The sequence below is a fragment of the Heterocephalus glaber genome, unplaced genomic scaffold (assembly GCF_053883595.1).
Source record: "Heterocephalus glaber isolate CG9 unplaced genomic scaffold, H.glaber_assembly_v1.0 deba00001460, whole genome shotgun sequence".
Taxonomy (NCBI): Eukaryota; Metazoa; Chordata; class Mammalia; order Rodentia; family Bathyergidae; genus Heterocephalus; species Heterocephalus glaber.
The window spans coordinates 5,157,256-5,172,172 of NW_028258307.1; the positions used below are offsets into that span (position 1 = coordinate 5,157,256).

At 45.1% G+C, this 14,917-nt stretch overlaps 1 protein-coding gene across 1 annotated transcript in view; it reads left to right on the forward strand.

The window, feature by feature from the left end:
• Ebf2 (EBF transcription factor 2) overlaps nt 1–14,917 on the forward strand; it is a 189,165-nt gene that overhangs the window by 137,967 nt on the left and 36,281 nt on the right. Inside the window, exons 8-10 of the mRNA XM_004848366.3 lie at nt 9,828–9,945; nt 11,470–11,600; nt 12,276–12,402. Of these exons, the coding sequence (XP_004848423.1) occupies nt 9,828–9,945; nt 11,470–11,600; nt 12,276–12,402 (376 nt within the window). The remainder of the gene's footprint in view (nt 1–9,827; nt 9,946–11,469; nt 11,601–12,275; nt 12,403–14,917) is intronic.

Below are 14,917 nucleotides of genomic sequence, written 5' to 3' on the forward strand. Positions count from 1 at the left end.
ATCCCTCGAAGCTCCCATAGGTCTCTACTGATTTCTGCTCCACCGTGGGGCCTTCCTCATGTTCACCCCTCTGCTTGAGGGCCCTTCATCCTCTTTAACTTCCGATTCCTTGGGCTTCAAAACCACACCTGCCTGTCCCCTCCCTGGGGAGGCATTTTCTGACTCTCCTTTGTTTGTGCCTGCATGTCACTCTCCAGGGTCTCTGCCCACCACTTGTCACATTGCCTGGTAGTCGTTGTTTGTCTCTTCAAGAAACCATGTGCTGCCTGAGGATAATGGGCATTTTATTTATTTTTGTATTATCTCCAATGCCTAACCATGACAGGCACTCTACAGGGCACAATGAATTGTTATTAATGAATATTTAAGAAAGAAAAAGAAAAAAGGAAGGAAAAGTTAAGATTCCCAGGATCTCCAAACTATCTAAATCCATGATCACCCATGTAGAAAAATCACTTTTCCTTTTCTTGAAATGGAACATCGGGAGGAAACACTTAGATTAACTGCTCCATGAAGGAAAGGAAAAGACATTTACGTACAAGGTAAGCTGAGCAGCCTGTTAAGTCAGCATGAACCCCATTCTTTATTGCTCTGCAGTAGGGGAAGAGAGTAGACAGTTATAAAATCTGGATGAAAATTAAGCCAGGAAAAGGAAGTCAGGCACATTCAAATGCTAAGGAACAGTAAGAGTTGACAGTAGTTGAGGGCTCATGGTTGCTCACTCAGTGCCATGGGTAAGGGGCTGGGTCTGCTCCAGTCTTGAGGAAAACAGCGGTGCTATCACTCCGCCGTCCATGCACCCAACAGTGCTCCTGAGGCTGTTCCTTGGGTGGAAGAAGTGGAGGCAAAGGAAACAATAAGTGAGTGACTTGCATAGCATAGGCCTGCTTCTCTGCAGTCTCCATAGACCCGCATGGGGAGGGCAGGACCCCATGTAGGGCCCTTGAGGTCCCTGTTGGAACCCAGTGGTGCGATCAAGTGTGGATGGTGTGCAGTGAAGTGATGATACACCTGTTACAGCAATAGTGGCTGTGGCTACTCTTCCAAGTAGTCTTCAGTGGCTTCCCGAACGTCCTGTACAATGTCAGCAGATCTCTCACTTCAGCTTGGGGTGCAGGGTCCTCAGTACCAGCGTTTTACCTGCTGCCTGAAGGGGACTGATTGAAGAAGACATGATCACTGCAGAGCGCTGGGGTGTTTCTGTCCCATGGGCAGCTCCAGCTCATATGTTAGGTCACCTGTCATTGGCAACCTTTAACACATGCCTAGTCCCCCTCATCACCATGGTGGACCCCTTCATTCCATTGTGGAGCTTGTTTGAAATTAGGATAAAAATTCTTACCCCATTTACTGAGCTTTTCTGAGACTCTGGGGGTCTCAAATTCACCCTTTAAATGACTTCCTATTTCACTTGGGTCTACCAAAATCATAATTTTTAATTTGCGCAGAAAGGGGGCGGGGAGGGAGGTGCTGTCATCCTCAGCCTCAAGAGAGAAGACGGCAGTAGGAGTGCAAGGACCTAGAGGTTTGAGTGTGTGGGGAGTCATTTCTGGGCCAGGTGGAGAGTGACATTGGTACCTGGTCAGTTACAGGCTGCACACACCCCCAGGATGGGCCCCTGGGGGCATCTTGAGGGACGCAAGGCAGCCGAGAGGAAGCGATGGTGCTTGGTGAGAGCAGGCCTGCAGGCCTGTCAGAGCTCTGAGGAAGGGAGAGGACTCGAAGGGTGGCACATAAGGGAACCAAGGACACAGATCTGCCCGGGTGGGGACAGACTGACTGACATCCAGGGGCAGCTGGACCACATGACAGGCCCAGTGCCCGTTACTGCAGTGTGCCGTGCCACAGCTGCACAAGAGCGATGGGGAAATGGATGTCTATGACAAAGATACCTCATCCCCACAGCTGGGCGTTCGCCACGAGCCTGTTTTACTAAGCGATGCAGGAGCAAAGGGCAAGGCTACTCATGCCTTGGAACGGGGCCAAGATCCATCCAGCAACCCCTTATGATTTTTTTAAACCCCCAGCTCTTATAAAAAACTTTTTAATGGCACCACCGTCTATTTTCCTTAAATAAAAAATGTTGAATGTTTCTCTCACACCCATTGAAGAGGGAAACGAGAGTTTAAATTAACTCCAAATGGTAAAAATTTAATACAGCACCAGCTGCCTGCAGGTTTCTTCAGTTCAGATCTCTTGGTTTGAGAGCCGCCCCAGCTGCTGTGTGATCTCACCCACCACTGGAAAGTTGCTCTGCTACCGAGCAGCACACTTAAAGAACATAATGAAAATTACTTGACTTACAGCCTCTCTGATCAACAGGTGAGCCCATTATCTGGTGGTGAAACAAACCGGATAGTCCAAGTTAAGAAACAATAATTATCTTCTTGGAGTCAGAAAAAACCCTCTGAGGGTATGAGGTCCAAGGGTTGGCTGTGGGTTTCTTCAAGCTTTTCTCTGACGATTCAACCTTCTGCTTTTCCAGCCCGGACTTCTGAGGTCTCAAATAGGGACAAGAGTCAGAGTGATACAAATTATGACTGACTCACATGGAAAATGTGCTTTGAGTTCTTTGTGAGAGCAAAAGGAGAGACAGGAAAACAGGTAGTTGCCTAAATAACTTCTAGGGGAGGATTTACAAACTTCAGTTAGGCAGAAGCAAAGCGTCAAGGCTCAAATATTTGTAGGGGCCTTAAATTTGTCACTAGACTTCTACTCTTGAAGCCCCTGGAGTGCAGTCAGATGCAGAACTTTCTGGAATGCAGAACTCCCTTCATTCTGCAAAAAGAATGCTGCTCATTCATCTATTTGCTTCTGATTTCTGACAGGGGACAGGTGATTCCTAAGGTCCCTGTGTCAGAGTTCGGTGGAAGAACATGCAGGAGCCAGGGAATGGCATCCAGTGTTTTGCTGGTGAAATACTACCCTTGCCTGTAGCATCCCTTTTGGCATACAGCGTAGGTGGGAAAAGCAGTGGACCCAGTGGAAGGAAGTGAGGTAGGGAGGGAGAGGCCAGTGTCTCTGGCCTCTGAAATGAAGGGAGATTCAGAGTTGTGAAGCAGATGAATGAACTTCAGGTTCCCCCAGTGACATGAAAAGCTGGTTTAAAAAACATCACCGTATACTCAGCTGGATTTTCAAAAGCAAGTTCTAAAAGGTTCAGCCTAAAGCCAAATTTGCCAAAATATGCTGGCAGAAAGTTCTTAGGCATATGATTCAAGGTTATGTGGATTGTAATTTCTTTTAAAATGTGGCAGAATAACCTTCTCTGTCACTTCAAGTTACATAACTCAAAGCTTTCCATTCTTCAAGGCCTATGTCAACTCTGGCTTTCTTGATGAAAATGACTATTGCTGGTTTCGGTTCTGGTTGACTCTCCTCATCTTTGGGCCCCTGGAGTATTCAGTGGTCACACAGCTTAGTCCTCAATGTTCTAGTACTGAACAGAAATATTTTCTGATTATGCCTGGTATTTTGTTCTGCTTCATCAGGTGCATGGCAAGCTGCCCCAGGCAGTAACGGTGTTTTCTGTAAGCCTCCAGTGAGTATAGCACTGTGCCCGGGAGACTCCATAAATATCCAGTGATGAGGGAGAGAGGTGGCACATGGCTCTAATTCCAGCACCCCGGGAAGCTGAGGCAGGAGGATCACAAGTTCTAGCCCAGCCTGAACAACATAGTGACTAGCAAGACTCTGTTTGAAACAAAACAAGATTTCTGAAAGGGGCAGGGGACGTAGCTCAGTGCCAAGGGCCCATGTTCAATCCCCAATACAACAGCGGGGAAGAATATTCAGTGACTCATTAAAACATAACCTTATGTAGTTACTTAAGAAAGTATCTTCTCAGAAGTTGTACAATTCATGCCACGCCCCCTCCCTTAGTGTGACCAATCCCAGAAAGCCCTGCATCTGTCTCTATGACGACCAACTTTGTGTTCTCCTGTTTGGCACTTGACACTTCACTGAACAGAAAGTTTAGCCTCACAGAATGTAAAACAACCACTATTGCTAAGAATTCTGGGGATTCCTCTTTTTTTTTCTTTAAGTGACAAAATCCATGCTTGTGGGGTAGGTGTTTAAAGGTATTTTGAAGACTCTGAAGTCCAGTAACAAAAAAGAATCTGGGCTTTAAATCTGGTTTGAAACTCTGATGCATGCCAAGAATAAAGTGGCAGGGAGAAACAAATGGCAGTAGCCAATTTGTTTGTTGTTAACCTGTGTTGAATTAATGAAGATTTAGCCATCATTGTTTCATTAGATTCCCCTCAGTTATGAGAATTATCCAGTGCACACGAAAACCAACTTGTATGTCTTCTCACTAGGTTGCCCACCATGGCCAGAAGTCTGTCTTGATTTTTCTCTGTCATTTTAATGGTCTCAATGTCTCTTTCCTCCTTTCACAGGTGGAAAATAAAATCCCACATAACAGTTATGCTTTGAGAAAGCTGAAATAACATATATAGCAACTGAATAGTTATAAGGGAAAAGCACATCATGAATTTAATTCCATTTCCAGATGTAAAATGTCATAAAGACTTTTTTCCATACTTGGCAAAATAACAGGAATTTTGGAGACCATTTTATTTAGCTGAGTGTGTGCATGTTCATAAGTATGGTATCAGAGAGGGTCTTCAACATTGAGTGTGCTATAAATGCTGTGTGTGTAGCTTTACTGAGGCCCCACGTAGAGCTTGGAGGTGTATGACCCTCACTGGAATGGCAGGAATCGGAGCTTGACTAATGGGAGAATTTGGTGTGATTTCAGAGCAAGAACTCTGATCTGTACAGCGAGGTTTCTAACCAACGTGATTATTCTCTGCTGGCCCCAGACAATGGGACTGTCGTCTGTTTCAAGGAGAAGATCATTTAGCATTGAGTCAGGCCCCACATTTTTCATGCTGACTTCTGTCACCTTGCATGTGTGAGACTTGGGGTCTTTGTAGGGACACCTGGGTAGGAGCTGATGAAGGCTAACAGGAAGTAGGATACGAGCTGACTATTCCTCTGGCTGTGTAACTCAACTAAATCATACAGTTAGAACTCTGAGAAGGATAAATAAAACCAACCACACAAGTGTGGTGCTTCAAAAAGCCAAAGATGTCTCAGCATTAGATGTAAACCTTACCCAGGGGTGGGTGTAAGTCAGTTTAGCAGGAGTCCCCTACCACATTCCCTCATTGTGTTACCAAAGAAACCACCCCACTATTGGAAAGCTAAGTGTACGAGCAGATTAACGCATGTGTCCACCTTAGAGTCCCTCCCACAGTGGCCTTTTATGAGCAGGAAAGAGCTCTTTACAACTCAGCTCCTGCTTTGTATAAATTATTAGGCTGAGAGATGTGGGAGAACTTTTGGGTAATGAAGAACAGAATTTGAGAAAGCCAATCCACTTTTCCTGAATACCTTTAGCAGACCACTAACATACTTAGAGATTGTGTTTTCCAAAACTTTCTTGTACTTTTCAAGTAGAGATACAGATGTTTTATATGGGTTTTTCTTTCTGCAAACACTGCCTTATAGTGAAAGGCAAAACAAAACCTATCCCGGTCGCTCCCCAGTCAGTCTGTATTTATTGAGCTGGCTTCATAAAAACTGAGAGACCACAATCAAAACAAAGTAAGAACTGGCAAAAACCACTTTCACTTTTAAAAACGCAGGCAACTTCGATTGATCTCAGCGCCCCTTTCTTGGAAACTTGGCTTAAAGGTATGTCATTGGGAATGAATTGCTCATCACTTTTGTGTGGAATCAAAACGTATCTGTTGAGGCGAGCTGTCGCCTACAATGACTTAGTACTGAGATCTGCAGGGTTTGTTGTTGGGGCTTTGAGCTGCAATACAGATATATCAACTATGAGAAATAAATGGAAGTTGTCACTAGTGGCAGCAGTGAAACCCAGGGTCCATCCCTCCCAAATTATGGACATCTGTATTCCTAATTGGCATTCTTTCGGGCTGCCAGCAGAATGGCAGTGCCAAGAGTGTCTGACAGCTTTAGAAAAGACGAGGTATCAGGTTTAGGTGACAGGAGACATTGATGAGGCATAGAAGTTCTTTTGTAGGGAATCCTCTCCATATGTTTGTTACACCACTAGAGACTTTTAGTTGCAGGTACCTCCAAATAGCACCTTTAATCCATACTAAATTTGCTACTTTTCAAGCAGGTCAGTTTATGATCTTAGGAGAACAAGTGGTATTGATGGCTACACGACCAGAGGACTGTTGGTAAAGATACATACAAATAGTTAACAAGGTAATGGTAAGAAATGTTGACCTTGATTTGTTTAGCTAAGATGTAAAGATTTTTGAAGGTCAAAGGTCTCCTTGTGTAGTGTTTTGGAGTCTAACTGTGCCTGACCCTCTAACATTAAGCTGCTGTGGCCTGCAGTTTTGAAGAGTGAAGCAAACCAGGGGGAAAGCGAGAAGGGGGAGAGAACAGGAAATGGAGTGAGGTGTTTCAGGAAGTTGTCAGGGGTTGACTGATTGATTCCAGATGGAAAGGGTCAGCCTTCATGACCCAGGAAATACTCACTAGGGGAAAGAAGTTGGCTTGTGGAAGGGGAAGGCCTGGGAGTGAGATGATGTTGGAATGCACATTCCACTTCCTTTAGTCTTGAAACATTCAGTGATTTTAATTTCTCTGAATAGAATAATATCAGCATTGTCATCATTCATCAGAAAACAGTAAAGGAAGTTAAATTCGAAGCTTTGACTGAACTAAATGTATCTTCACCTCCATAGTGTAGTTGAGTCTTCCAGAAGTGGAGGGAATGAATCTAAAAGTCTAAGCAAGCATTGCCATGTACCGGAACAACAGCCCAACAGTCTGATTTCATGTGGTGGAGTTTGTGAATTAAATCCATTACATTTTGCAAATTCAGTTTAGTTGGCAGGCTCTTGTAGGTACCTCGCAGCCTCAGATATTTGGAATATGAAAAACTAGAACCTGAACTAAAACTTATACATGTGTGTATAGACACACATGTGCTGCACATACATTTGGACATAATTTAAAATCTTGTAATAAATTTTGCAGACACTGAAATAATTCAGGTTAATTCCCTTGCTGTCATGAGAGGCCAGCCCTAGCCAGCAAGAGATTAAAATTTATTTCCATTGTTAATAGAAAATAATGAAGTGCATCTGAGCCACCAGGGTATGTCATTCGGGAAATGTTCACTTTGGAACTAAGTCTCACTCCACCCAAATGGACAATGATGAAATCCGCTGGCTCGCGAAAGCCCCATATTTTGTGGCAGGAAGGCATGGGGAGCATTAGCAGACAGCATGACAAGCAGCTTGTAGAACACATTAGAGTGGTCTCAGAGAGAGTGTGCCTCACGTTCATGTAACCCCCAGACAGAACTGGGTTTCTCTCCCTGCCGTGTGCCTAGGACAGCGTGTTAACCACTAACGCCTGACGCAGCCTTTCAGTGTTCTTTGGGATTTTTGTTTTGTTTTGTTTTCCAGAGATGACAGCCAGGTCTTTGAAGATCCATTCACACACACGATTGTGATTCCTCTTCTTTCTTCCCTTTGTCCTGTTATTATCAGAGGTTATGCAGGCACACAGGTGATGGTTTTTAACACCGGTGATGGTTTTTCACTTTAGCCCCATGACTAAGTGGTCCAGTCTTTCCCTTTGCTGGTGACACGATCTTGTACTTTGCTACAGTCACTCTGAGAGGAACTCGTGCTGTGTTGTGTTTGCTGGAGTGATGGATGTCTTGGTTTTATGGTTGCCACTGCCTGATAGGAACTATCTCGGACTTTGCTCGGATGCTAACATGTTAACATGGACACAATTGAAAACAGACTCCGGGCTAGACAGGCTGCGTCCCTTGAACTGTGAGCAATTATATGGGTGATAATTTTCTGAATGACAACTGAGGTTCCTTTACGTTTGTTCTTTGAATCCCCAGGTCCTGTCGTAATGCCTGATGTGTAGTAGGAGCTCAGTAAATATCTACTGAGTTGAATGATCGAAACCTACTTATGTCCATGTAAAATTTCATATACACTGTATCATGCCCATGGAGTGATTTGTGGACTCATGGGTCTTAGGGATTCTCTCCAACCGATGACATTACAAATATTTTTAAAATGTTAAAAGATGCCACATGGAACTGTCCTTGGGTGGGTGTGGGGACAGTTCCTTGGGTGGGGAAGAGTGTTGCTTTGCAGGAAGGAACACAAAATAACTTTCTGAGGGATATGATACCCTACATCATGAGAGTGGTGTAAATTGTGCAAGTAAATTTTGCATCGAAAAACCTCCCAAACCTATGATCATCATCATCTTTATGTAAAGGAGGTGAGGAATGGACAACAATATAGATGAAATGAAATCAATAATAGTTTGACAGTTCTTGAGGCCAGATGATGGATGCTAGGGACTCATTAAGGCGGGATTGGGTCTCTTCTCCTCCTACTTTAGTTAGATTTGGAGCGGCAGAACAATGGCAGATAGAACATCAGCACATTTCATATAGGCAGGGAGAGCTCTTTCCCAACATGGTTCCTCCTTCCATACCTAGTCAGTGTCCTTCCTCAAAAGGTCTGTACCTGTGCACACCTATGCATTTATTTATTTTTTCTTAAAGAGACAATATCACTATGAATAAGTGATCTGAGCCGACTGGGCTGGCTGCTGTTCTGGGGTCCAGTCCATCCATGGGAGGTGGGCTCAGGCTGCCTCCCTTTGCTGACCTCTTCCTCCTGGAGCTTCTTCCACACAGTCTTCCGCCCTGCTCAGAGCACATATGGCAGAACTCAATTTTGATAGTTCTGATTTTTGCTGATTTCTTCAAATGTTAGCCACAGTTCTTCCACAAACAAGTAAGTGCTCTGAGGGTAGGGGCCATGCCCTGTAACTGCCGCTACCTGGTCCCTGTCTTCCTTTCTAGAGCCTTCTCCGGGGTTAGGACTGTGGGAGAATCCCCTCTGTCTTACTGACTGGTCCGACAAGGAGGCGGGGAGGCAAGCAGGACAGAATGCATCCTACCCCGGCAGGTACCGGGCTTGACAAGTAGCATCTCAGTTTGCACTCATTTTATCTCATTCAGCCCTGTGTGCTGGGGAGCATTGTTCATATTTTTAGATAAGAAAACCTGAGATTTGAAACAGCCCGATAATTTTTCCACAGTTTTATGTTCGTAAGCAGCAGCCTGGGACTTGGACTCGGTTCTGACTACAATTCTTTGCTTGTCCAGGACTCCACAACCACCTCCTCCCTGTCCTCCAGTTAGACCCTAAATGCCCCATGTTTGCAACCCTGGACTCCAGGAACCTTAGCTTGTACTCATTAGTCTGATCATGTTTGCCACCCTTCCCTAGTGAGCAGGGACACCCCAGCAACCCGGAGGCCCAGTGTGAGGTCAGGACACATCCAAAACAAGAATCCGTTCCTGAGCTTGGAGTGCGACCTTCCAGCCACCTTGGTCACATCTTAGTTCCCAGATGACGCATGGCCAGTCAGCATCCCAAGGGCCTGTGAGGAATGACAGTCCTGTCCTTTGATGGAGAGCGTGGTTTCCGGAACCAGCAGGCGGGGGGGCCAGTTTCCCCCACTTGGTGATGGGCAGAGTTTGAGCGCAAATATATGACAACACGTGGACTAAGGGCCGGCTGCCTCTTCTCTGTTAAGTTCTCTATAATTAGGAGAGGGGGAAAGTCTGCTGAATTGTTAACCTAAACATGTGACCCATTCCCAAGTCCTGCCCTGTCTCCCATTTGTCACGTGCAAGAGTGGCAGAGAGAATTCTGGTGTGTTTACCACTTTCTGTGACACTAACCCCAGAGGCCACCCCCTTTCATTTAAATACGCAGGTCGTGTTGTCAACAACAGTGAATGTGGACGGACACGTGCTGGCTGTTTCTGACAACATGTTTGTGCATAACAACTCCAAGCACGGACGGAGGGCAAGAAGGCTCGACCCGTCAGAAGGTAGGGCTGTGTAGGCTGAGCACAGCAAATGAATGAAGTTCTGGTCACATTTTCTGCTGAAATTTCAAATGTATGTCTCGACGTCCAAGTGCAGAAAGTACACAAAACCACGTGGGTTTGTACGTGCTGTTGTAAACGCTGGCTACGGCCTGCCGCAGTGTCAGCTGCACTCCAGTTCCCAGCCAGGGCTCCACGCCCTGTACCTCTCAGTCTTTTCCATTCTGCTCTGTGTTTTTCTTTTTGCTGGATGGGCATTTCAGGCAGATGTAGGTCCATGACATCTTAGTTAAACAGGACCCTTACAGTGCCAGACGTGTATGAGTAAGTGTCAGCTCTGCCCTTAAACAGATTGTGGGCAAAACAAAACAGTGTGCAGAATGGAACTGACACTAATTGATTTTTGTTTGCTTGGACAAGAAGAAATCATGGCCAGCTCTGGGTAGTTTTCCAAGTGCATTAAAGTAATTAGAAATACTGGTAACTGTTAAACTTCAAGTTGTCTGAAAAATTAAAGTCTATCGATGAACATAACTGACAAACTTGACTGGATTCCATCTTACTTGTTCGCTTTCCTTCTGCTCCTCTGACTCTCAGGTGCAGGAAGACCTTACACTAACGGAAGGCCAAATTATTAGGCTGGTATTTGAGTGTGATGTTGTGCCATATACTGGCCACCAGGCCCCACCTCAACTTGGCCCTTAAAATATATCTCATATCATTTTAAATAGGAATTAATGAACCGAAAGAAAATGATTGAATCAGTAAGGAATTTGGAGTGGTGTTAATTCTCCCACAGTGGGCACTGAAAGGGGAGAAGAAAATCCCAGAGTTCAGAGCTAGGAGCCCCTCGAGTTTCTTCTGACTGATTGGATGTGATTGACTGGCTGTTCAAAGGGGGCTCATGTTTTTGGAGTCCTGCCAAAGTTCTCCTCCACCTTTGACCCTGTCAGCTTTGGAAATGGAGTGATGGATTGACTTTAGTTATGGCCTGAAAACCATATTGGGTTCCTGTTGGGATGTAAAGCCCAGAGGCCTCCTGCCTGTGGAAGAAGGGAAGAAAATCCTTCCTACAAAGTTAGGACAGTGATTAGAAATTGTCCCTTAGTAGAGCTACAAAAAACCAAAAAACAGCTACTTTCACTATGACAGATTTTTCTTTGTCCTCTCCCTACCTAGCACATTAGCAGGCCTTGTAAATGTTAACATCTTGGAGCAGAGGTGGGGAGAGAAAAGGGATTTACACTTTTCTAGTGTGATCAACTTATAAAAATATGGGCAAAACCAACAGAGTTTTGAAAATACCCTTTGCATGATTAGCTAAGTGTTTTACTTCTTCATACCTAATGGTCAACCCATTCAGCTTTAATGACTGGTGAAAATCAACAACCAATTAGGGAAGGATGGCAAGTCAACAGAACTCAACTTGAACTTACTAGAATGACCAACAGCGTTCCAGAGGGCCTGTTCCCCACACTCCAAATTTCTACCAGTAAAGAACTGACTGTTCCTTTCCTATCTTTGAAGCCACCCCCTGCATCAAAGCCATTAGCCCCAGTGAAGGGTGGACCACAGGAGGTGCCATGGTCATCATCATTGGTGACAACTTCTTCGATGGTCTCCAAGTGGTGTTTGGCACCATGCTGGTATGGAGCGAGGTAAGCCAAGGCAACTTGCCTACCTGATCGCCTTCGGCCCAAAGATCATTTTGTTCTGAGGAAACCTGTACCTGATTCCTGAAGGGTGAGCAGCATGAACTCACTGCACTAAGTACCTACTATGGGGCAGGCAACAAGGATAAGAAGACATGGTAGATACGGTCGCTGCAGGGACAGGTTCTGTCCTCAAAAAGACAAATATTGATGGCAGTTTTACAGAAAGTTGTGGAAAACTGGAAAAAGTCTAGACATTGGGTTATTAAAGAATGGCAAGAAAAGGGAGTAAAAATAAGGTTTTGAAAAAGATGTAATGATGCTGGAAAAGGGCTACATTTGCTCCATGATAGAAAAAAAATAGAACAACAGTATCTATGCATAGTCAGGATCTAATTCTGTGGCACGTGGATAGAAATGTGCTGGCAATGCCCTAGACATGAACATGGGCTATCTCTGGGTTATGTGATTTTTTTTCTTTCCATATTTCTACACAATTTTATGAATTGGATATATGGTACTTTTGTAAGCAGAGAAACAACAAAGCACGTTACTAAAAGATAAGTCAAGGTTCTGAGTTGGGCTTGGAAATTGCCAAATCAGTATACAAGGCTATGTGCGATGTCCTCAGTGATGTCTTATCTAATAGGCGTTTCATTTCCCTGCCTGTTCGTCCCTCAGCTAATAACCCCTCACGCCATCAGAGTGCAGACTCCTCCTCGGCACATCCCTGGTGTAGTGGAAGTGACACTATCATATAAATCCAAACAGTTCTGCAAAGGAGCCCCAGGAAGGTTCATTTACACAGGTAGGTGTGAAAAATCTTCTAGCTCTCAGTCTCTTTGCTTTATACTCATTCCAAGTTTTGAGGTCTTCCAGTAGTGTGAGAAGAATTGGACTGAAGGATAGACACTGGATGGGGACATGTAGACTCCATTCTACGTTTGTATCTTACTTAAGCGATTTCTTCCTGGTCTGGAAGATGGGCCGGGCAGCTCATTTCAGTGATAAATAGCTCTGCTGGAAACATGCAGGGACAGTCTCTTATCTAAGCAATCAGACAAAAACAGTCAGAGTTATTGGCTGTAAATAAATTTTCTTGAAAATGACCCAAGAGAGTGGCCCAATCATGTTCCAAAGTGGGTGCAAAGCATTTTATAACTTTGTGAAAGTTAAAGCCCATCTATTAGTCCAATATTTATTGAGTTTCTACTTTGCAGCTACTGCTTTTTCTAGGGGGGAGATGCTGGTGATGAACAAAACATGGTCCTTTCACTGTTGGAAGTTTAGAAACTTTGGGAAGAGGCAGCGGTGTATTTATTGCACAGGGCAACTGGAGAATTTGAAAATTTAAAATGCACGGTGTTTCCAGCGGACGGATTGTGAATTTCAGGAAGAGACAGTTTAGTGTGGATGGAGTAGGGGATGAGGTATCAAGGAAGAAGTGGAAATTGACTACATTTATGGGTGGGGAGAATGTAGATGGACTAACAAGTGGGCAAGGGATGTCCCAACTCTGGGGATCCCATGTGTACAGGCAGCAGGTGGGGTGGGCATTACTGGAGGCTGGGAGGTTGGATCAGTAGCTGGCCATGCACTTGGCAGAACCTGGTCCATATCAGTGCAGACAAGGTAGGGAGGAAAAGAGGGAAGGAAACCACTCAATAGCTCAGAAGCCTTGTCTGATACCTGGAAGAGTCAAATCCACAGGGGAAGAAAGGTGAATGGTGGATATGGGGTGGTGGGGGAACAGCTACCTATTCTTTATCGGATATACTTCTAGTTTTAATTGTGTGACAATGTGAATATACTCAACACTGCTGCATTAGACACTCAAGATGGTCAAGATGGTAATTTTTTACGTTAATGTGTACTTTAATCCCCACTTACTCATTTATTTATTTATTTATTTATTTTTGGTACCGGGGATCAAACTCGGGACCTGGTGCTCCCCACTTTTTAAAAATTGAAGCCAACAGAAACCTTGTAAGGGCAGTTGGACTTTCTTTGCAGGAAATAAGGAAGGCACCAAGAATTCCTGTGCATGGAAGAGTAATATGAAGGTATCAGCCTACAAAAGCAAGTCCTGTTGATAGAAAGACAGAATGGATTACAGAAACAATGGATGGATGGAGATCCAGTAGGATATTGTCCTTGGATAGGGAAAATAAGGGATGTAGAGGAAGAAATAGGTAACCAAGAAAATATATCAGGCATAGTCACATTTTTAGTACAATTTTGTTGTACATAGTGTATTCTTATTTGAATTCAGCCCCCTTCTCGTGTTAAAGCGTACATATCTGGGTAGAGAGTGGCTAGAAATAGGTGGGAGGGACAATGTTTAGGTACATTTATCTAAAAGTTTTCCTTTGCATTTGCTTTCCTGAGACAGGTGCATTTCAGGTATTATTATTATTTTTCATGTGTGCGTGTGTGTGTGCGTGTGTGTGTGTGTATGGAAGAGTCTATTGCAGTCACAGTAAAAAAAGCCACTGCTCGAGCTCCCACAGGGACCCCCTCATTGACCCATTCCAGGTAGTGTTTATGACACAGCCACGTGGCGTAGCACAACTCCAGTCTCTGGGATACAGAAGTGAGTGAAGTCAAGTCCCCCCTCTTAATGAAGCCTTCATTCTAGAGGGAGAGGCAGATGGCAGAGTGAATGATGCACTTTCGGGGAGTGAGAAGGGAGGGGAGGAGGGTGGGGGTGTCTTGGCAGAATGGTCAGGGAGGTCTCTCTGAGGAAGCCACAGGGAGCAGAGAGGGAGAGGCAGGCAGGGGCCGGCCGCGGGATTCTACCCCCTTCCCTGTCTGTCTCTCCAACCTCCTCTCCAGTTCCTCCACCTGCCTCTGCTCCATCCTGGGGACTCCTTGGGGCTGTGTTCTCTGACTGCTCACTGGTGTTTGCCACAGCAGCACCTGGGGAGTCCATGATTTGGTTGTGTATGTGAGGGCAGCATCCTCAGCAGAGGGCACAGCAAGGTCTCAGAGCAAGCAGCGGGAAGGAGCCTGGTGCCAGTGAGGCAGGACTCCGAGGTGACCAGCAGAGTCAGTGGGCAGGAGAGCAACGGGAGGTGATCAGGGAAGGTGGGTGGGAGGCCTTCACAGACGGGGCTTCTGGCCACTCTAGGGCTTCAAAGGCACCTCCTGGACATGGGTGACAGGTCTGGCCTGTGAGGGGCTGGGGACTACAATAACTGGCATGTTGCAACTGACCCTCAGCACTCTATGAAATAAAGAATGATTTCGACTCTCAGTGGGACTGTAGGCCTGTGGAGCCAGTGCGTGTGTGCGTGTGTGCGTGTGTTTGTGTAAGTTTCCTT